The sequence below is a fragment of the Marmota flaviventris genome, chromosome 5 (genome assembly GCF_047511675.1).
Source record: "Marmota flaviventris isolate mMarFla1 chromosome 5, mMarFla1.hap1, whole genome shotgun sequence".
Classification (NCBI taxonomy): domain Eukaryota; kingdom Metazoa; phylum Chordata; class Mammalia; order Rodentia; family Sciuridae; genus Marmota; species Marmota flaviventris.
This window is the reverse complement of record NC_092502.1, coordinates 29,252,697-29,274,878: the sequence shown is the minus strand read 5'-3', so window position 1 is coordinate 29,274,878 and position 22,182 is coordinate 29,252,697. Positions and strand designations below refer to the sequence as shown.

General features: G+C 42.5%; 1 protein-coding gene across 1 annotated transcript in view; it reads right to left on the bottom strand.

Annotated features, from left to right (window-relative positions):
* Positions 1 to 3,668: 3,668 nt before the first annotated feature.
* The window catches only part of Ccdc69 (coiled-coil domain containing 69), a 50,355-nt gene continuing 31,841 nt past the window's right edge, over positions 3,669 to 22,182 (bottom strand). Inside the window, exons 5-9 of the mRNA XM_027954781.2 lie at positions 9,261 to 9,334; positions 8,212 to 8,313; positions 7,630 to 7,749; positions 6,532 to 6,629; positions 3,669 to 5,816 (exon numbers count right to left, since the gene is read on the bottom strand). Coding sequence (XP_027810582.1) covers positions 5,639 to 5,816; positions 6,532 to 6,629; positions 7,630 to 7,749; positions 8,212 to 8,313; positions 9,261 to 9,334 — 572 coding nt within the window. The 3' untranslated portion in view covers positions 3,669 to 5,638. The remainder of the gene's footprint in view (positions 5,817 to 6,531; positions 6,630 to 7,629; positions 7,750 to 8,211; positions 8,314 to 9,260; positions 9,335 to 22,182) is intronic.

Sequence of the window (22,182 nt, the reverse complement as noted above, 5' to 3'; positions counted from 1 at the left end):
TGGGTGGTGGAAGTGCAAATCTATCCTAGGCTTATTTTTCTCTCCCTCATTCTGAGACCCAGCGGAGCTCTTGGTACCCACAGAAGACTACTACCAGGTGGTGCAGCTGCACACCCATCAGCCAGCGCTGCTTCCCTGCCAGGTGACCAACCTCCTGGCCCAGGTGACTCGGTACTGGGAGTTCCCTCCTGAAGAAGTCCCAGTGGATGGGACAGACATCTCCTTTGATGTGAAGAAGTGATTCACCATCCACTGGCTCTGAGCTTCCTTGGCTGGCTTTCTCTTCTGCTTGGCCAGCCTAGGTGGCATGAAACAAATCTCTATCAAGTACATGCTAATCTACATCAACTGTGCATGAACTTAAGTCCCCGAGTGGTCAGGGAACGGAGGGATATGGAAAGAGAACCCTTGTTGTACCTTGAGAAACCTCAGGTCCAGAGGGTGTGAATTATGGTGCTCTAAACAACCCAATGGCTTTTAACAATGCTCCATGTGATTAACCATGTTGTCCAGAGCACCTTATTGCCCCATATAACAGACAGCCAACCAGCCATCAATCTAGGCTGCATCAGTTCAGCCTGTCCATCATCTATTGTCAATCAAGTCAAAGGATTCAATTCCTCCATCCTCTCTCAAATCAACCATTCCATCCATCCATTCCCCATCAGGCCAACTATTCCTTCATCCATCTACACTCTATTAATTCTTTGTTTAAAAAACATTTTTTTTGTAGTTGTAAATGGACAGAATACCTTTATTTTATTTGTTATGTTGTGCTAAGGACCAAACTCAGTGCTTGCCTCTGAGCCACACAAACCCAGCCCCTCCATTAATTCTTTATATCCACTCATACATCCTTTGCCAATTCAACCACCTCAATCACTCATAAATCTAACCTCTCCATCCATTCATTTAATTCAATTTAACTGTACTACTCATTCATTTCATTCATCCATTTCTCTATCCATTTACCTGCCAACAATTCAGTCATAACAACCTGTCAACATAGTTTTTCCCCCCACCTTTTCTCCCTTCTTATCTGTGGAAGATACATCTTTCTCCCCTCAACCCACCATCCAGGCTTCAACAACATCAATCCAGCTAGGAGAGGACTTCACTGAGACCTGTATTATTCTGGGTGAACCAGAGATTACTGTGGATTTTAACTGGGAATATCCAGGACAGGGGGTAAGCAGAGGGCAGAAGGAGGTTGTGTGCATGTGTATATGCCATGGAAGTGTGTTGGGGCAGAGGGGTGGGAGTGAGGGATTGGAATGAAGGCCAAGAGTGATCATTGCAAAATGGAACCATTGTTGGGAATTGATGAACCTAGCCCCAACTGTGACACTGCTTCCTGAGTGACATGGGGCAAGTCGCTTCCTTTATCTGGGCTTTGGTTTCCTCATTTGTCAAATAGAGCTACCTTTTGGTTCACTGCCAAAGAATGTATAATTTCTTTGTTAATTTATGCAATAATTACTAAGCACTCACCACATGCTAAACATTGTGCCAGGGGCTGACACTATAATGATGAGTCAAAGAGTTATGGCTTCTGCTACCTGGAAGCTTATACTCAAAGCAGGGAGAAGAGGGAGACAGACACACCTAGTCATGTAGGTAGTGCCAAGAGCTACAGTGACAATAAAGCAGAGTGATGTGATTGGGTCTACTTAGGATAGAGTGGTCAGGGAGTCATCTTCAAGGGCATGACCAGGCTGGTCCCAACCACACAAAGATGAGGCTGGAGCATGTGTTCAGTCCTGTGGCTGTGTGTGTGATTGGAGGACATCTGTGCCAAATAGTAGTATGCTACCAACACCAAGGACTTGAAGAATTCTTAAAAAGCCTTTCTGGAAGAGCTGGAATTTAACAGGAGTTTGGAAGTATGGGTTTAGGTAGGTGGAAGGCCTTCCTGGCCCATGGCAGTAAAAGCAAAGGTGCGCATGTCCCTCATACAAGACCAGAGACCCACCTCTCTCATCAAGGTGGTCTGAATATGCAGGGGAGCAGCGTGGCCCATTCTAAGGGACCCAAGAATCATTCTCCAGATTCTGAGGACATCGACAAGGCCTGAGCAGTGAGCTGACCTTGTATAGATCAAAATGGGAAGAGTGGAACCGAAAAACCTGTGAGGAACTGTCCCCCCGCCAGAGGTGACTTAAGAATAGAACCGGGGTATAGTTTAGTGGTAGAGCACATGCCTGGCATGCACAAGGCCCTGGATTTGGAACCCAGTGTAAGTGTACACAAAGTACAGGATGGAGAAATCAGGTGTTCTGTAAGCTGTGACTTTTCCATAAGATCACCATCTTTAGCAGTCCTGAAAGGAAGGCCTGTGGAACCCAGTCAGCGTGTTCAGTTCCCCCTTAACGTAAAGTGCTCCAGCAGCACCTTACTCCAATCTTCAGTGGTCTGAACCAGTACATCATGAACTCTCTGAGTTGATCTCTGTGTTCCCTGCAGTGAGAGGCCAAGGATTGGTCCCAGTTAAGATGTCATACAGTGACCTTAGGAGGTAGAAAGGGTGAGGAATTTGTCAGAGGAAGAAACAGACCCACGAAGGGAAAATGAAGAGGTGGTTTTGAGCTACATGGCTTGATAAGTGAGCATTTCCCTAAGCATGTTCCTCAGGGTGATAACATGCCACAAAGTTCTGTCCCACCCTGCCCCACTGCCCAAAAATGTGTTCAAGAAAACACCGCCTCTACGAAGTATCACTGGCACTGGAGATTCAAGATACATGCACAGGGCGGATTCAGTGGTCTGTTTCTAATTTTCCTTTGTTTGACTCAGTGTTTCCCAAACATTTCTGATGATGGAGTCTGCACTTTACCCTCCTTATGGAGGTAGCACCCAACAACGTCCCTATAGAACCAGAGGACCCAGGAACGCCCACCAGGAAATGCTGTGACCCATGTTAACTTTGGAACATTTTTGTTTCTTCCTTTTTTCCCCCTTTCTTTTTGGTACCAGGGATTGAACTCAGAGGTGATTTACCACTTAACTATATATATATCTTCAGCCCTTATTATTTTTTAGTTTGAGTCAAGGTCTTGCTATGTTGTTTAAGGCCTCACTAAGTGGCTGAGACTGGCCTCGAACTTGTCATCTTCTTGCCTCGGCCTCCCGAGTTGCTGGGATTATAGATGTACCTCACTATGCCTGGCTGGAACGCTTCTTGAGCAGGAAAGGGGAACTCAGCTCCTCTCTAGGAACTTGAGAAACTTAAAGGTTTTCTTAGAGAACCTGCCTTTTAGGTGGTCTGATACCTACCATGTGTCATCAAGTGTGGCTTTGAGCAATCACTTTCCCTTTGTCTGAAGAGATACACGGTGCCTCTTACCGGCTTGCTGGTGCCTGAGTCAGAAATGGCACCAGGGGTAGCTAGTGAACATTTCCATTTTGTCCCCTGCAGCTGAGCTGTACCCCTATGTCAGTGAGTGGTCCAATGTGGTACGCCGGGAGGGCCAGCAGCAAACACCTGGAGTGGCAAAGCTAGGACCAGCGGGGGTGGGGGGGGGGCTCAAGTAAGTAGTTGAAGGAGGATCCCAGAATCATCTGTAGGCTACCCAGGCCCAGGGATTTAGTCTTCAAAGATCCCTGCCACTGGCAGAAGCCCTCAGTGAGAATTTACCTCCTTCCTCTTCCAGAAAAACACAGAGACCAAATAAATAACTTATTGCATGTTTTAGTTTCCATAGCTTGTTGGCCCCAGAGTAAAGGTATGACCAGAGTTGATTTCCATTCACACCTACTACAGGGTACACAAAGGAAGCCCCCGCTCACCACAATGTACCCCTTCCTCAGCCCTGCCCCTCTTGATTCAGAAGATGCTTTCTAAAGTGCATTCTGCAGCCTCAAGTGCTTTCAGGGGGTCGGGGTGACGGTGGAGAGTAGAAGCTTCATCAAAGAAGTTTGGAAGATGCTGGGGACTTGGTCCCCTTCTTGGAGAATTGCAATGCACTAGCATGTTTAAGTTATTGAGAGTCCTGCAGGGTGCAGATTTGTTTAACTTGATTGAACCTAGAGCTTCCCAAGATTCTGTGCAGCGGATTCTTTTTCAGTCATGCCTATCAATGTCCAACAGACTAGTGTAACATGGACACACTATGAAAAAAAGTTGCATGAAAAATTCCATGAGCATGTCATTCCAGAGCTGGCCTCAGGGCCCCTAGAGAACCTGATTTGCCAAGGCTGGGAAAACAGCTCCACACTCCCCGAGCCCACTCTCTTCCCTGCTTAGCAAGGGAAAGGGAGAAACACAGACACATCTGAATTTCTAGAGTGGAATTGGATGGAGATTGTATCCAAGGGAATGAAAGAGGTGGTCGGGGAAGATGCCACCACAGAATATCTGATGGAAGATGTGGACTGACTTTTCCCACCATCTGGTTCAGGGTCTGTGGCTGGAGCTGGGGGCCTCAGGCAAGATCCTTTGGCTCTTGTGTTCTGTTTGCTCTGCCTGCTAAGGAGGGAGAACACCACGCAAGGGAGGGGTGTGAGGAAGCACTCTGATGAACATGCTCGGTGCAGGGATTATTATTAGTCTCTAGCTGACCTGAAGCTTCCTGAGAAAAGACTAGAATCTACATGCTGTCATCCTGCTGAGGTCAGTCACTCCAGCCACCCCTTTACTGATGGAGGAGCGGAGGACCACATGGAAGCCTGGGGCCTTGGATCAGGGGTGGCAGAAGGAGGAGTGCAGGAAAGCCTGGAAGGGCAGGCGAAGGTAGAGGAAGGAGGAGAAAGGCTGTCATGGATCTGAACTTCCCAGACAGACAGGCGAGGTCCCAGTCCTGACTGTGGGGTCTGCTCCCCTTCTGGTTTCCTCATCTGTAGAGGGATGAGGTTGAATCTATGCCTGTTGAGGGTCCTCAGACCCAGTAAAATGGCACTGAGACTGAAGGACCAGGAGGGTTGGGGATGAGCCATGTCTGCCAAAGACGGAGGAGTTCTGGCCATTGGTCCTGGGCCGACCAGAGTCTGATACCAGGAGTGAGGCTGGCCAGGGTGGCAACCTGGTCCTGCTAGCCCTCAGGGCCTTCCGAGACTCCCTTCCAGTCATTGGCTTTTTCACTGATCCACAGGATGTGTCTAACTCCCAGCCCTTAGTCAGACCTTCAGACAATCCTAGAATTGGACATTAAGTGACTTCAGTCATTTGACAGTGACTGCAATCATCTTGGGGCAGGGTAAACTGAGGCTAAGAGAAGGCCTGGGCAGAAGTAGAACACCTGGTGAAGTTGGCAAGTCAGTGAGTTGGCAGCAAAGCTGATGAGCTGGGGCCAGAGGTTGTCTCCTCTGTCAGATGGCCAAAGTGGCACAGGCTGCCCCTGGGAAAAGCCTCAGAACTTTCCTGACATAGACAGACAGAAGGCAGAGGGAGGAAAGGCTTCTTCTTGCTCGTTCCCTGGGCCAACTCAAGGAGAGGCACTACTCGGGGCCTCCAATGCCCCATGGGTGGTCTTTGTGACCCAAGCCCCTCCAGGGCACACTGGGCATAGACCCAGGCTCTCCAACTCACTCCTACCCTTCTTCCTTCCTGGATAAAGAACTGGTAGGCTCTTGTTGTCTTTTCCAGAAAGTCTTTGGCAGGAGCTATGACCATAGGCATCATGGTGGGCCCAGACCCTGCCCCTTATGTGGCAAGGAAAGAGACCTCTGTGGGGGTAACAGAGGCCAGGGCGAAGGTAGAAGAGGCGTCAGCCCCAAAGACCCGGTACAGCAGCTCCTCCTTCTCCTGCTGCAGCTGTCGCCGAACCTGCGACTCCTTCTCCAGAGCTTCACGGGTCAGAAGCAGGTCTTCTGAGAGCTGCCTGTGGGTGCAGACAGAACCCAGGGTTGCTACCAGGAGCAGCTGCTGCAGGGACCAACCTATCCCTCTGGGAGGCCTTCCTGAGCTAGGCCACCAGCCCACTCCAGGGCCACACCCCCCAGTCCCTGTCATTTGCAAGAGGCAATTCAATCTGTTGACCAAGTGCATAGTCCTCACGGGCAGAGAGTTCTGGTTGCTCTGAATCTCTGCTTCAGAACCTAGCCGTGTGATCTTGGATGAGTTCTTCACTCTCACTGAATTTCAGTTTCCTCATTCAATACATGGGAATAATAATAATAATAATAGGACTCAGGTCTTCGAATCATTATGAGGATCCCATGACAGAAGATAGAAGGTATTCAACAAGGTATGTCTGACACATGATATGAGCTTTCGTTTACAAAGTCCTTAGAATTGATTCATTCCACGTGGGCCTGTTCAACTCTGGATTTCCCGTTTCCCATATTGGGTTCTCCCATAGAGTCTACTCATCCAAGACAGGGACATGCAGATAGTGACCAGGGCACTGGGACTTAGGTTTCTAAGCAGAGCTGGTCCATTGGGTTTCCTGACTCACATGGAAAAGGGGAGCCGCATTCCCTAGACAGGTCCCGCACCCACCTGTCAATACATTCCCTAGGCTCTTCTGAGACCCTTCCAACTGGAGATTTTGGCAAAAGGGGTGGGTGGAGGAGAAGAGGCAGGGGGATAGTTACCTTGACACCACCACCTGATTCCGGGCTCGAACTTGGAGGTCCTCATATTCCTGTTGCAGGGTTGTGATTTTTTCCTCCAGCTTCAGATTTTTTTCTTTCTGTAACAAACCAGAACAGGCTCAGAAAGCTACCAAAAATCACATGGTCCAGTGTATACTATGACCTCCTTCTTATCGGTGGTCCCTGAAAACACTCATTCATTCTAGACAAGATGCTACATTTCATGGAGCAATAAATTCACCAAAAATAAAGCTAAAGAGTTAACAAATGGCTAACAACTTATAATTTTTCTACAGGAAAATGTTAAAAACAAAGTACAGTCACTCCCATCTCACTTCTCCATCAGTTCATAGAAGAAAGGGTATTTTTTTTTGTTCTCGTAAAGTCAGAAGGACGTGATCTATATAAACAAAATTAAGTCTGTATGTTCTATCGTAAGAATGGTTCAACAGAATTTATAGGGAACATGTGAGATGGTCTGAGGATGTATAGACATGGGGAGGCCAGGGAGACTTCCTCTGGAACAGCACTGTCTGTTTGGATTCAGCCCCAAGTTTCTTTTCCTTTTCCTTCCTTCCCCTCTACTGCCTCCCTTTCTTTCTTCCTGTGCAGGGGATTGAACCCAGTGCATGCTGGGCAAATGCTCTACCACTGAGCTGCATTCCTAACCCCTCAGCCCCAGGTTTCTGAGGCCTCTGTTCTTCCAGAAACAGAACCACCTGTGTCCTCAATGCCCTCCGCTCTCCAGCCTTGTCCTTGTGGATCCTGGCCTCCCACATCTGCCTGACCTTTCAGCCTCTCCTCTTCCCTCAATCCCTCCCTGCCGATGACATGTGCTAGCTCCTCCTGATTAGCAGGCTGCCTGTCCCAAAGCATCGCCCAAGTTACAGCAACCTAAGTAACCAAGAAAAATGCAGATGGCATAGAGGACCCAGATGGCAAAGAGCCCCTGCCTGGACTGGCCATAGACCAGCTGAAGATGTGAGCTGTGGGTGGCAGGTCAAGGCCGGTGTGAACCAGGCTGGGCTTCCCCTGCTTGTTTTACAAAGGAAGTGCCCAGCAAACAGCAGCCTGAGGCTGCATCTCCTAGCCACAGACCACTGTTTCCATGAGGATCAGCCTCTTGTCTAGCTCATGAATCCGATCATTCTTCATCTCGATGACAAAGTGCAAGCTCTCCAGCTCCTGCTCCCAGAACTGGCTGGGACTCCCATAATCCTAGATAGGGACATAGAATGACCTCATCAGACCATCAGGTAGAGAAGGGCATGGACTACCTCCCTCCTTCCCATCCTGCCACCGGCTCACTGATTGACTTTCGTAAGTCCCATCCCTCTCTTGGCCTGTGGTTATGGGTCAATATGTTTCATCTCATTTGACTCTAAGAGCACCCTTTGAGGCTTGTGTAGTTCAAGTAGGTTGAGTTGCCTGTGCTAAGTGGTGGGTTTCCTACGTCTACCTGGTTCTGTCTGGATCCATAAGCTGTGTCCTTTACTGAGCCATATGCCTTTCTCTGAGCTTCTCAGTGAAAGGGGGGACCCTCTTGCTTCCAGGCCCTTGTGAAAGTGAGAATGTCAGGTCTGAGCCTTGCCCTTGAAGATGGGCTCACCTGTCCTGTTGTCCAATCCTAATCTCCCTGGAGAATCAAGAAGGAAAGGCCCCCAGGTGTATTACACCTACCTGAATGTGTTTCTTATAGTTTCGCCTCAGAATGGACTCTTCTACCCTCTTCATCTTGGCCTGAAAGACCTCCAGTTGTGAGGTCAGTCCTGCTACGGTCTCCTGGAGAAAGGAGCAGGAAGGAGGTGATCAAAGTTGGGCTCCTGAACGTGGATGTCACCAGACCCCAGAGAAAGAAAAGTTTGGGGTTCTTTGGCCTAACCTATACAATGATGCAGGTGTAACCTTCTTCAACCACTGCCTGAAACATCCCACCCCCAACTCTTGCTATATAGCCTTTTGTGGCTCCACAAACCCTTGGGACAAAGATCAGTGAGCCTGGCATTCAAAGCCCATCCAAACCAGGCTCAATTAGTTTTTCCAGCCTTATCGATCTCTGCTTTTCCTGTGGCCACACATCATATCATTCCTTCAACCGCAAGGGACATTCTTGTTTCCAGTTTTTCCCTTGCCAAGAATTTCTTCCCCCCAGACTTTGACCATTGCCTTCAGCATAGAATAGCCTCCTAATATGGCTTACAGGCTCCTACCTCCTGGCCTTCTCCTTCCTCTTCAGCCTCAGCCTTTCTCCCAAACTCTACACCCCAGGCATCCTGCACTTCCTACAATTCCTCAGGTGTTCCACACTCTCTCCCTTTTCCTCTGTGCTTTTTGAAAAAATTGCTTTATTCTACGTAAGGCACACTCACTTCTTATCTTTCTTTACTGAAGAATTCTAACCTATCTTTCAAGTTCCAGCAAAGATCTCATTTTCTCTAAGAAATCTTCCCTAAGCAGTCAGTGAGAGTCTTCTTCGAAGATTTCACAGGTCCCTGGGCATTTACCAGGGCTCTACTCAAACCATAGTCCATTCAGTTGCCAAGATCCTCCCAACAGTCCTTGGAAAAACAGGACAACCCTAATCACATCTTTAGCTAAGAATCTAGTCACCACATTAAGGGGCCTGGACACATGGAAGATAGTCACTTTGGCTCCCTCATACCTGGAAGCCTTTGGTTTGGGTCCTTCCCTAACCCCACTATACACTAACATGGCCCAGCCCTTCTCACCTGAAGGGCAGCTTTGGCCTCCTGGAAGGAGTGGGTAAGGGCTTCTTTTTCCTTTTCAAATGAGGCCTGGATGACTGTGGGGAAAGAAGATCTCTATAAGCTCAGATACTTCTCCTCAAAGCCTTCTGGCAAGTCCCTAGGGTCAGGAAGATGCAAATGATCTCCTGGGTCACATTTGGGCCAGAAATGGGGAATGACCTGATCCATCCTTCTACTTTCTAGGTTTACTTGAGAGCTGTGCCAGAAATATAATAGGTATTTAATAAAAGTTCATGGAAATGGAAACAAATTATATCCTAGTTCATGACTTGAACTCTACCAGACTGTGCATACCAACCATACCTCACTGAGGCTATGATCCAAAGATCTCATAGCAAGTTTGTCTACCTTGTACTATGTCATGTTAAATTCAGAGCGCCAATGCTTTGTAAACTGAGTTAGCCAAATCACAAAGTCATTAAATGATTGCCTTTCAATCAAAGTAAAAGCTATGGCCCATACACTGGATTTGTGGCCTGGAAGTCTACCTGGTCCTTACTCTGCTTCTTCAAAACTGAGACCTTGAGAAAATCACATCAAACATCTAAGAGTCCTTTGCCTCAACTGTGAAATGGGTCAACAAGCCTGCCTTGGTTGTCTCTAGGGGTGGACTCAAGGATCACATAGAAAAGGACAGGTAAGAGCTTTCCAGGTGGGGCAAGGTTGTACAGATCTAGATTTGTTATCACTTTCAAAATCAGTACAGTTATATTTATCATCCATCTTCCCTATAAAGTTCATTTTGAAAAATTCCAACCTGTCTCAGCTGAAAGAAGACAACAGAGAAATGGTAAACGGCCAGGAAAAAAAAACAGAACAGAGAAGACAGGAATGGGAAGTTTAATACTTTGTTCTTTGATTGACAAGCAATAATTTAATGACTTTGTGATCTGGCTAACCTAGCTTACAAAACATTGGTCCTATGCATTTTTCATGGCCTGATATGGTACCAGGAGACAAGCTTGCTGCAAGAACTTTGGATCTTGGCCTCAGTGTAGTTGGCATGCACACTTGAATAGGGTTCACAAATATAAACCAAGGGGCCAAAGAAGATGGTAGCGACATCAAAAAGAATGTTCGATCAGTAATATGAATGTGATAGAGCTGTCAAAAATTGGTAAGACCAGTTGTATAAGAACTAATTCCTTAATTTTTTAAATTGATGGACCTAATTTGTTAAGTTGCCTATTAAGACAGGATAAAGTAAGATAAAAGAAACACATTCCATCCAGTCTGTCCAACTATGTAGCCATAAAATCTGGACAGAATGAATGGAGCACTTATTTGCAGACTCTGAAAAATAAATGGTTGCTGGGTATGGTGGGCACACAACTGAGTCACTGTCCCAGCAGCTTGGGAGGCTGGGGCAGGAGGATTGCAAATTTCAGGCCAGCCTTGGCAACTTAGTAGAACCCTGTCTAAAAATAAAAAAAATAAAAAATAAAATGGCTGGGGATGTAGCCCAGTGGTATAGCACCCCTGGGTCCAATCTCTAGTACTGCAAAAAGGAAAAAAAAAAGCAAATGGCTATAGCCGACTAGGCCAAAGATCAGAATTTGAAGTACCAATGAACTGGCATATTTAAACAAAATCCAGAATCTCTTGTATTCAAATACTGAAAATGTCCAGAATACAATCCAAAATTGTTTAGCATACTAAAAAACAGAAAAATACCAACTTGTCTACAAGACATTCCACAGATGCTTATATTGAGATGATATAAATGTTAGAATTATTAACGGAGTCTTTAAGACAGCCCTTATGGGCTGGGGATGTGGCTCAAGCGGTAGCACGCTCGCCTGGCATGCGTGCGGCCCGGGTTCATTCCTCAGCATCACATACAAAGATGTTATGTCCGCCGATAACTAAAAAAAAATAATAAATATTAAAAATTCTTTCTCTCTCTCTCTCTCTCCCTCTCTCCTCTCTCTTTAAAAAAAAAAAAAAAAAGACAGCCCTTATAATAATGCTCCAAGAAGCAAGCGTGAATACACTCTTGAAAAGAATGGAAAACAAGAAATTCTTAGGAAAAAAATAGAAGATGAAGAATAAAACAAAAGAAAATTCTAGGAGTAAAAAATGTGATAAATGAAAGAACTCATTCTCAAAGAGGAGAATCAATAACTGAATGAAGATGATATAAAAAAGAGCCAGTGTACTTCAAGAAAGATCAATAGAAATGATCCCTTCTGATCAACACAGAGGAAAAAAAAATATTGGAAAAAATGAACAGAGACTCAGGAACCTGTAAGATAATCCTAAAATGTCTAACATTTTATATCACCTGAGTCAAAGAAGAAGAGTGTGATATGGAAAGATTATTGAAGAAAGAAGCAATCTGGCAAAATATAGACCTTTCCAGATGAAAGCAGCTCACTGAACCCCAGAGTAAACCAAGCGAAACCCACACACAGATACAGAAATCCATACACACTTCTGAAAACCAGTGACAAAGAGTAAATCTGGAACGGAACCACAAAAAATGGTCCATTACTTATAGGGAACATCAGTTTGAATGAATGTGGATTTCTTATCAGAAACCTTGGAAAGTAGGGGCTGGGTTGTAGCTCAGTGGTAGAGCCCTTGCCTAGAGCCTAGCATGGCCCTGGGTGGAGCACTGAAACAAAACAACCCCCCCCCCAAACAAAAACAAAGAAACTAAAAACAAAAGCAAAAAACAAACAACAACAACAAAGACCTTGGAATCTATAAGGAAAAAGAAAGATTTTAGAACTGCTGAAATAAAAGAACATGAAAAAATTTCACTGAATTCTATATTCAGTGAAAATATACTCCAGGAAAGGAAGTGAAATAAAGACATCCTCAGATGGAAAAACCAAAACAAAAGCTATTCATCACCAATAGACCTGCTTTAAAAGAATGACTAAAGGAAATTCTTCAAATGATATCAGAGGGAAACTTGGAACTTCAGGAATATAGGCAGAAAAACAGAACTGGTAAATACCTGGGTCAATACAATAGACTCTCTTCTTTTGAGCCTTTAAAAATATGATTGATGATTTAAAAGCAAAAAACGATAAGCTTTTGTGATGGAGTATTCCAGGTGTTGTAGATGTAAAGCGAAAGACAGGAACAGTGGGCCCACCTTATAAGGGTCTCACGTCTCATGGTTTCAGTTACTTGTAGTCAGCCACAGTTCAAAAATACTAAATGGAAAATTCCAGAAACAAACAACTCAGACATTTTAAGTAACTCTTATTACAGTACATTTTTATAATTGTTTTATTTTATTTATAGGTATTGTTGCTAATCTCACTGTGCCTAACTTATAAATTAAATGTTATCACAAATATATACATAAGGAAAAAACCAGTACATACAGGGTTGATGCTTCCTATAGTTTCAGGCATCACTGGAGGTCATGAAATAGCTCTCCCATGGATAAGGGGGTATTACAACAAAAAGGGAGAGGACAGAGGAAACTTCATGATGGTAAGTTTTCTACATACTATTTAAAGTTGTAAAATATGAATTTGAAGTAGACAAGTAAATGTATTGTAATCATTAGAACAATCACTTAAAAAACACACAAAGAGACAGAGTAAGAAAAGCAATAGATAAATTAAAATGGAATACTGTACTAAAAGTTGCTGAAATACTCCAAAATGAAGCAGGAGAGGAAACAGGTTAAAAGCAAAGAAAACAAACAGAAAACAAGTATTAAAATGAAAGATCTAATTATAAGCATTAAATGTTTAAATACACCAAATAAAAGAGTATATCAGAATGGATTAAAAACAAAAAAAAGTGATATGCTTATCTTAGTAAGCTTTCCATCACTGTGACAAAATACCTGAGATATTAAACCTAAAAGAAAGAAAGGTTTACTTTGACTCATGGTTCCAGAGGTTTCAGTTCATGGTAGCTTTGCCCCAATGCCTTGTGCCTGTGGTGGCACAGCATGTCATGGTAGGAGCATGTGGTAGAGGAGAATTTGGTTGGAAAGCATGGTACCAAGATGTAAATTTGTATTTGCAAATACATGAAAAAGGGCCAGGATCCCAATATCCCCTTCCAGGGCACACCCCAATGACCTCACTTCCTTCTGGTAGGCCTAAAGTTTCTACCACCTCCCAGTAGCTCGGTGGGCTGGGAACCAACCCTTCATCACATGGGCCTTAGGAGGACACTGAAGAGCCAAACCAAGCAGAATTAAAATAAACCCACTGGAAATATGTGAAATACGTGTCATAGGCAGGTTAAAAGAGTGGAAAAAGAAGCATTTACTAATAAAGATGTAGCAACTGTATTAATTTTAAACAAAGAACTGAAAGGTGTAATAGACAAATACACCATTATAGTTAGAGACTTCAGCATTTCTCAGTATCCAGTAGAAAACAGACAGAAAATCAGCAAGAATATATAACTGGATGCTACCATCAACTGAACTTAATCTATTTGATTGATTTATAAAATATTCACCCTAAACATAGAAGAATATAATTTCTTTTTAAGTACACATGACAGCTTCATAAGATAAACTATATCCTGAATCATAAAATAAACCTTAACAAATTACAAAAGTGCTGGGAGCCATTAGCCAAGTATGTATGACAATTTCCTTGCCAGCGTACCCCATGTTGCTGACATGTTGCAGCGACATTGAATGTAGGTGACCTTGCTCAAGGACCAAGGCAGATTAGGGTGTTCCCGGTTTTAAGATAATCGTGTTTAGGGCGTTCCCAGTTTAGGTTCCAGGTTTAAGGTTTAAGATTATTCCTGCTGGGAATAGGGCGTATCCTGCTGCCTGAGTTCCCCTTGAGTTCTCACGGGATTCAGACAGTATATTTTGGGAGACAGAAGCCCAGTGGATGTGGATTTGGGCAGAGAACGTGGATTTGGGCAGAGAACGTGGATTTCCCCAGAACGTGATTGTAGACGGCTGGTGTGAGTTCGGGAATAAAGAGTTGCTGTTTGAATCTACAAGCTGTGTGGTGGCTCGTGATTGTGTGCCCAGCCAGACTGCGGCATTTGTGCCCAGCCAGACTGTGGCATTTGGTGGCCCGTACGGGGAACTTCTGAAGCTTAGAGGTAAGTGAAATTTCTCACCCTTGAGGAAGAGAGAAAGAATGGGTCACCAATTCAAAAAACAATGTGTTATTGTTTTGATTTATTTTGTTTTTATTTCAAGTTGCCTGTCCCTAGAAATTTCTCAGGCAAACTGGAAAAAATGGTTGACTAAAGGTTTGAAGTTTGTCGGCCCTGAGGAAGAGAAAATTGATACAATGATTTTTTATTCCGTTTTTGTTTCATTCAGTTTCGGCTTTGTTTTGTGCTATCTTATTGGGTTGCGTTATCTTTATAGTAGATTAGAAATTAGTAAAAAACAAACCGAAAAGATGTTAAGTAAATTGTTAGAGGTTCAGACCATGGAGAAAGACATTTTAGATCAAACAAAAGAGAAGGTCTCTCGAGCTAGTCAGACAGAGGAAGAAAATTTAAAGGAAAAGGGGTTGCTAGGAAAAAGGCCACAACAGGAGGCTGTTACTAACTCCGTTTTATCACAAGAGGGCGTAATTCAACCAACAGCCCCACCGATGGAGACAGCTGAGTGGCCCTCAAACCCCGTAGTTGATAAATGGGATCCTGAGACAGGACCTCAAAGATTAGCATGCCCTGTACTTGAACAGGCAGGAGGGCAGCGAATTCACCATGCATTAGATTTTAAAACAGTGAAGCAGTTAAAGGAGGCTGTAACAACCTATGGTCCCCAAGCTCCCTTCACGGTAAGCATGGTTGAGTCCATTACTAACTTGGACATGACGCCAGCAGATTGGGCTAGCATGTGTAAATCTGTACTAAATGGAGGACAATATTTGTTATGGAAGGTTGCCAATGAGGAATTTTGCACGGAGATAGCTAGGCGAAATGCAGCAGCCGGTTACCCTCAAAGAAATCTAGATATGTTGTTAGGAAAAGGACCTTATGAGGGTCAATGGCAACAAATTGAATATGATCCTGCTATATATGCACAAATTGCTGCAGACGCAGTTAGGGCATGGAAGACTTTACAAGGACATGGAGATTTACAAGGTCAGCTATCTAAGGTAATACAGAGAGCTAATGAACCTTACGCTGACTTTGTAGATAGGCTAATTCAAATGGCTGCCAAAATTTTTGGGGATACAGAACAAGCAATGCCATTAATAAAACAACTGGCTTATGACCAAGCAAATCGTTGCTGTAGAGAGGTTATTAGACCATGGAGACATGAAGATTTAAACACATATATTAAATTATGTAGAGATATTAATGAACAAGGGCAAGTCTTGGCAGCTGCAGTACAACAGGCTTTAGATGCCAGGCCAAAAACATGCTATGATTGTGAACAAACAGGACATTTTAAAAGGAATTGCCCCATAGGAGGAGGGTTTAACAAAAGTAGGTATCAAAGGAATAGAATACCGGGTATTTGCCCACGATGCCGTAGAGGGAGACATTGGGCTAATGAATGCTGTTCTCAAACCACCATAGAGGGTACTCCCTTATCAAAAAACGGACAAAGACCAGGTATTTATCCAAGATATCGTGGAGAAAGGCATCAGGCTCCATTGCCAAAAAACGGACAGGGGGGCCCAATGCTCCGGGGCCCACAACCACAAATATACGGGGCAGTGGAGGATCCCAGCAAACACCATCAGGGTAGTGCCCAGGACACATTGTCCATTAAATCCCTCATCAGACAAACCCGAGGGAGCGCAGGGTTGGACATCTGCGCCTCTGCCAGAGCAGTATTAACTCCAGAGATGGGAGTTCAAATCATTCCCACAGGAGTAAAAGGACCTCTTCCCCAAGGAACAGTAGGCTTATTATTGGGACGTAGTTCATCTACATTAAAAGGACTTATGATAAGTCCTGGGGTAATTGATCCCGATTATGTAGGTGAAATAAAAATTATAGCTAGTTCTCCAAGAGGTATATCAGTAATTTCACCTGGAGATAGAATAGCACAGTTGTTAATAATACCCAGCCTACATAATAAATTTCCTAGTCATAGTGTAGAAAGAGGTTCCAGGGGATTAGGCTCCACAGGTGTAGATTGGGCTATGTTGTCTTTAAATTTAGATTCTCGCCCAATGCTAAAACTAAATATTCAAGGTCATGAGTTTAATGGGCTACTGGACACAGGAGCTGACCTTAGCATCATATCTCGTCAAGAATGGCCAAAACATTGGCCATTACAACAAGCCACTCAAATGCTTCGAGGCCTAGGAGTGGCGATTAATCCCCATAGAAGTTCTATGATATTAGATTGGAAGGATCCTGAAGGATGTGAAGGAACTATACAGCCATATGTATTGGATCATCTTCCTATAAATTTATGGGCACGAGATGTCCTAGATCAATTAGGTTTGACGTTAACAAATAACATCAATCCTAATGCGCCCACTACTAGGGCTAGACAAGGCTTTAGGAAAGAAAAAAGATTAGGAAAACAAGGGCAAGGTATAGCAGCACCAGTACAAATAGATCAAGGAACAGACAGACATGGGTTGGATTTTCAGAAAGGGCCACTGAGACAATCAAAATTACTTGGAAATCAGAAAGACCAGTGTGGGTTCCTCAGTGGCCCCTGACTAAAGAAAAGACACAAGTAGCCCATGATCTGGTCAAACAACAATTAGCGGAAGGACATATACAACCTTCCATATCTCCCCATAATACTCCCATTTTTGTCATCAAAAAGAAATCTGGTAAATGGAGATTATTGCAAGATTTAAGAGCCATTAATAATGAGATGGTTATTATGGGACCTGCTCAATCAGGGATTCCTCAATTGTCTGCTTTGCCAAAAACCTGGCATGTTTTAGCTATAGATATTAAAGATTGTTTTTTTTCAATTCCAATTCATCCCGAGGATAGTCCACATTTTGCATTTACTATCCCTGCACTAAATCATGAAGGTCCTGATCAGAGATATGAATGGAAAGTACTCCCTCAAGGGATGGCTAACAGTCCAACTATGTGTCAAATATATGTTAACAAAGCAATCCAGCCACTTAGAAATCAAAATCCTGAACTACAAATATTTCACTATATGGATGATGTATTATTGGCACATAAAGATAAAAACATATTGCTGGAATGTTATGCCACACTTACAAACTTATTAAAAAATTATAATCTAGAGATAGCAATAGATAAAGTACAATTAAATTTTCCAATTAATTATTTAGGAGTTCTATTATCCTCAACCATGGTCCGTCCACCAAAAATTCAAATACGAGTAGATCAACTCAAATCACTTAACGACTTTCAAAAGTTATTGGGAGACATAAATTGGATAAGGCCTTATCTAGGTATACCAACAGGAGAATTGGGACCTTTATTTGATATTCTAAAAGGTCCATCAGATCCAAATTCACCCCACATGTTAACTCCTAAAGCAAGAAAGGCATTAAAAATTATTGAAACATATATGGAAAATATGCATTTGGATAGAATTGATATAAGTTTGCCTTTATTATTTATTGTACTACCAACAAAAAATATTCCTACAGGAGTATTTTGGCAAGAAGGTCCATTATTGTGGATACATTTATCTTATTCTCCTAACACTATTCTTACTAGGTATCCTGAGGCTGTAGGACAATTAATACTCAAAGGAATAAAAGCAGCAAAGGGAGTGTTTGGAATTTCTCCCAATAAAATTATTACTCCATATACTATGGATCAAATTGATGAGTTAGCTAATGAGTTAAATACTTGGGCAATAATCATGTGTAAATCTAATGTTTCATTTGATAATCATTTACCATCTAATCCTTTGTTGTCTTTTTGGTCTAAGCATCCTGTAGTTTTTCCTAAAATGACAAGAAAAACACCTATCATGAATGCTCCAAATATATTCACTGATGGGTCAAATAATGGTACAGCAGCAGTAGTTACCCCTGATCAAACTTTTACATTTTTAGTACCCAAACAATCAGCTCAAAAGGTAGAGCTTAATGCAGTTTTACAAGCTTTTTTGATGTTTAAAGATTCTGTATTTAATTTATTTTCTGATAGTCAGTATGTAGTTAATGCTATAGTATCTCTTGAAGATGCTGGTAGGATTTCCCCTTCTTCTACTGTTTTCTCTTTGTTTTCCACTATACAAAGTCTAATCTGGGACAGAAAAGATCCATTCTTCATAGGACATATTAGGGCACATACAGGATTGCCTGGAACCCTTAGTTTAGGCAATGATTTAGCAGATAAAACTACACATGACATACATATTTTCTCTACATTTGAAGAAGCTACAAATTTTCATAAAAGGTTTCATGTTAATGCTAATACTTTACAAAAGCGTTTTAAAATAACTAAGGAACAAGCCAGACATATAATAAAACAATGTCAAAATTGTGTGACATTTTTACCACAAGTTAATCTTGGAGTCAATCCTAGAGGACTGATACCTAACCATATTTGGCAGATGGACGTCACACACTTGCCAGAATTTGGAAAATTAAAATATTTACATGTTACAGTCGATACTTCTTCTGGATTTTTGATGGGCTCCCTTCATGCTGGAGAAAAAACTAAAGATGTTATAGCTCATTGCTTACAAAATTTTGCCACTGTGGGCGTTCCTAAACAGTTAAAAACTGATAATGGTCCTGGCTATACCTCTACCTCTTTTAAACAATTTTGCTCATCATTTGGTATTACTCATATAACAGGAATCCCATACAATCCACAGGGACAAGGCATAGTTGAAAGAGCTCATCAAACTATTAAAACATACTTATTAAAGCAAAAAGAGGGAATTGGAAAGGGGTATATATCCCCCAAAGATAAACTTAAAATAACGCTTTTTACTCTAAACTTTTTAAATTTGGATTCATCAGGACTTAGTGCTGCGGAAAGGCATATGTATCCAAAAAATGTACATAAGCCTAAAGTACTTTGGAAAGATATTCTAACAGGACAATGGAAAGGTCCTGACCCAGTGATTGTCTGGAGTCGGGGGTCTGTTTGTGTTTTTCCACAGGGAGAACAGCAGCCCATTTGGATTCCAGAGAGATTAACTAAAACAGTCTCTACAGATCGAAAAGAAGATGATTTGACTCAAATCCATAACAGCTGATATCCAGAACTCCAGCTTGGCCATTCTTACATCTGCGACAGTGATTAACCAGGATGCTTTTTTCAATAGCTATTTTATTATTGCATTTTTCCACATCATAAGGTTCTATTTTTATTTTTTGAGCTCATACAAACCTAGGTTAATGTTTTTCTGATCAGTTTTATTTTTTGACTGTGGAGTTTTTAAACATTGCAATGGAGATTTCACCTAGGTAAAGCTACAAGGCCTTTACTATTTTCTTATGTGTTGTACGTTTGTGTACACTCTTGTGTTTTGTGTTGTATGTCTGTATGTGCGTATGTCCATATTTCTTATTTGAGGAGCGCTCATGAAAAAATGGACCCGAATTATTATTATTTTTATTCACGTGATTTAAATGGTTTAATTTAAATTAGGTAAACAGCTGTTAAGGATTGTTTTTAAAGGTGGTTAACAGATCTGTTTGTTTACTAGTTTAAATTAGGTAAAAGGCTGTTAAGGATTGTTTTTAAAGTAGGTTAACAGATCTGTTTGTTTACTTTCACCTTTCCTTTTCATTATATTTAATAATTCTTTTCAGGATAATGTCTCTTTAGCATCATTGCCAGAATTCCTATCTCCATCCCAGTGCCGGTGAAGAACTCAACAAGTAATGCTCAATCAAAGAGTCAACTTACTTTGGGAGGAAACGGATTTTGGGAGGAAATGGACATATTGATAGATTCCTCTGCTTTGAACTGCTTGCAGAACTTGCCTGGACTATGTAACTATCGTTTGGTGCAGCGAATTGTGGTAATGCTGGCATATCTTTGCTGATGGTGTCACTAGTGATGCAATTTTTATTTCCTTGCCAGCGCACCCCATGTTAATTTTGGTAGTGCTGACATATCTTTGCTGATGGTGTCACCAGTGATGCAATTTTTTCCCAAGGAGCCGTCAATTGGCTTGGTGTCCTGGCATTTCTGTATCCTCCTCCCTTCTGCTAGTGATGGTCTAAAATTTGGGGGCCAATGGCTTATGCTGGACCGGTAGTCAGTGACGGGTATGATCCAATTGCAGTGGTATCAACCTAAGACAGGAGGCTGACGCCTAAAGGTCAGTTTTCCGATGACGGGTAAGAACCATATGTTGAATTGGACAACCTACCAGGCACGGTCCATAAGCCACATTAACCTCACTCCCCCACTGGCACCAAGGCCAAATTTGGGGGCCAACAGAGGTGAGGCAAAGAACCTCACCCCCCCACTGGTGCATAGACCTATCCACAAGTATGGCTGTATGCTGGACCGGTAGTCAGTGACGGGTATGATTCAATTGCAGTGGTATCAACCTAAGACAGGAGGCTGACGCCTAAAGGTCAGTTTTCCGATGACGGGTAAGAACCATATGTTGAATTGGACAACCTACCAGGCACGGTCCTTAAGCCACATTGCTTGTTGTTTAATTAATCAGAAGGGGGGAGATGCTGGGAGCCATTAGCCAAGTATGTATGACAATTTCCTTGCCATCGTACCCCATGTTGCTGACATGTTGCAGCGACATTGAATGTAGGTGACCTTGCTCAAGGACCAAGGCAGATTAGGGTGTTCCCGGTTTTAAGATAATCGTGTTTAGGGTGTTCCCAGTTTAGGTTCCAGGTTTAAGGTTTAAGATTATTCCTGCTGGGAATAGGGCGTATCCTGCTGCCTGAGTTCCCCTTGAGTTCTCACGGGATTCAGACAGTATATTTTGGGAGACAGAAGCCCAGTGGATGTGGATTTGGGCAGAGAAGGTGGATTTGGGCAGAGAACGTGGATTTCCCCAGAACGTGATTGTAGACGGCTGGTGTGAGTTCGGGAATAAAGAGTTGCTGTTTGAATCTACAAGCTGTGTGGTAGCTCGTGATTGTGTGCCCAGCCAGACTGCGGCATTTGTGCCCAGCCAGACTGTGGCACAAAAGTAGAAAAAATAAGAACAATGTTCTTATTCTCTGACTGTACTGGAAAAAAATGGAAATCAATAACACATCAAGAACCTGAAAAATCTCCAGACTTGGAAATGTACTTCTAAATATTCAATGAGCCAAAGAGGAAGTCTCAAGAAAAATTAGAAAATGTTTTGAACTTTGAAAGATAAAAATACAAAATATTAATTGTGGGATGTGGATAAATGGTATGTAAAGGAAATTTATAGTATTAAATGTAAACATGAAGGAGGTTTCAAATAAATCATCTAAGCTTCTAGCTTAAGATATCAGAAAAAGAAGAGCTAACTAAACATTAGCAGAAAGAAATAAAAACAGAAATCAATGAGATTGAAAATGGACAAAGAGGGGAAAAATATCAATGAAGCCAAAAGAGTTTCTTTGAAAGACTGCAAAGGAAAAAGAACACAAATTATGAACATTGGGAATAGAAGAGGGGACATCACTACAGATACAACAGACGTTTGGAATGATGTTAAGGGAATACTGTGGGCAATTTAATGCACATAAATTTGACAACGTGGATGAAATATACCAATTCCTCTAAAGCTACAAACTACTAAAAACTCACCCAAGGTGAAATATATAACGTGGACATTCCTGAAATCATTAAAAGAACTGAATTTGTAGTTAAGTGCATTCTGGAAAAGAAATGTCCAAGCACTGGCAAATTCTACTAAACATTTAAAAATAACATAACACAAATTGCATCTTTTTAGAAACACATTCTATCTAATCTCTTCTAGAAACAGAAAACAAGGGAGTATTTCCCAACTCATTCCATGAGGCAAGCTTTATCATGATACCAAAACCAGACAGACAAAATAAGAAACTACACACAAATCTGT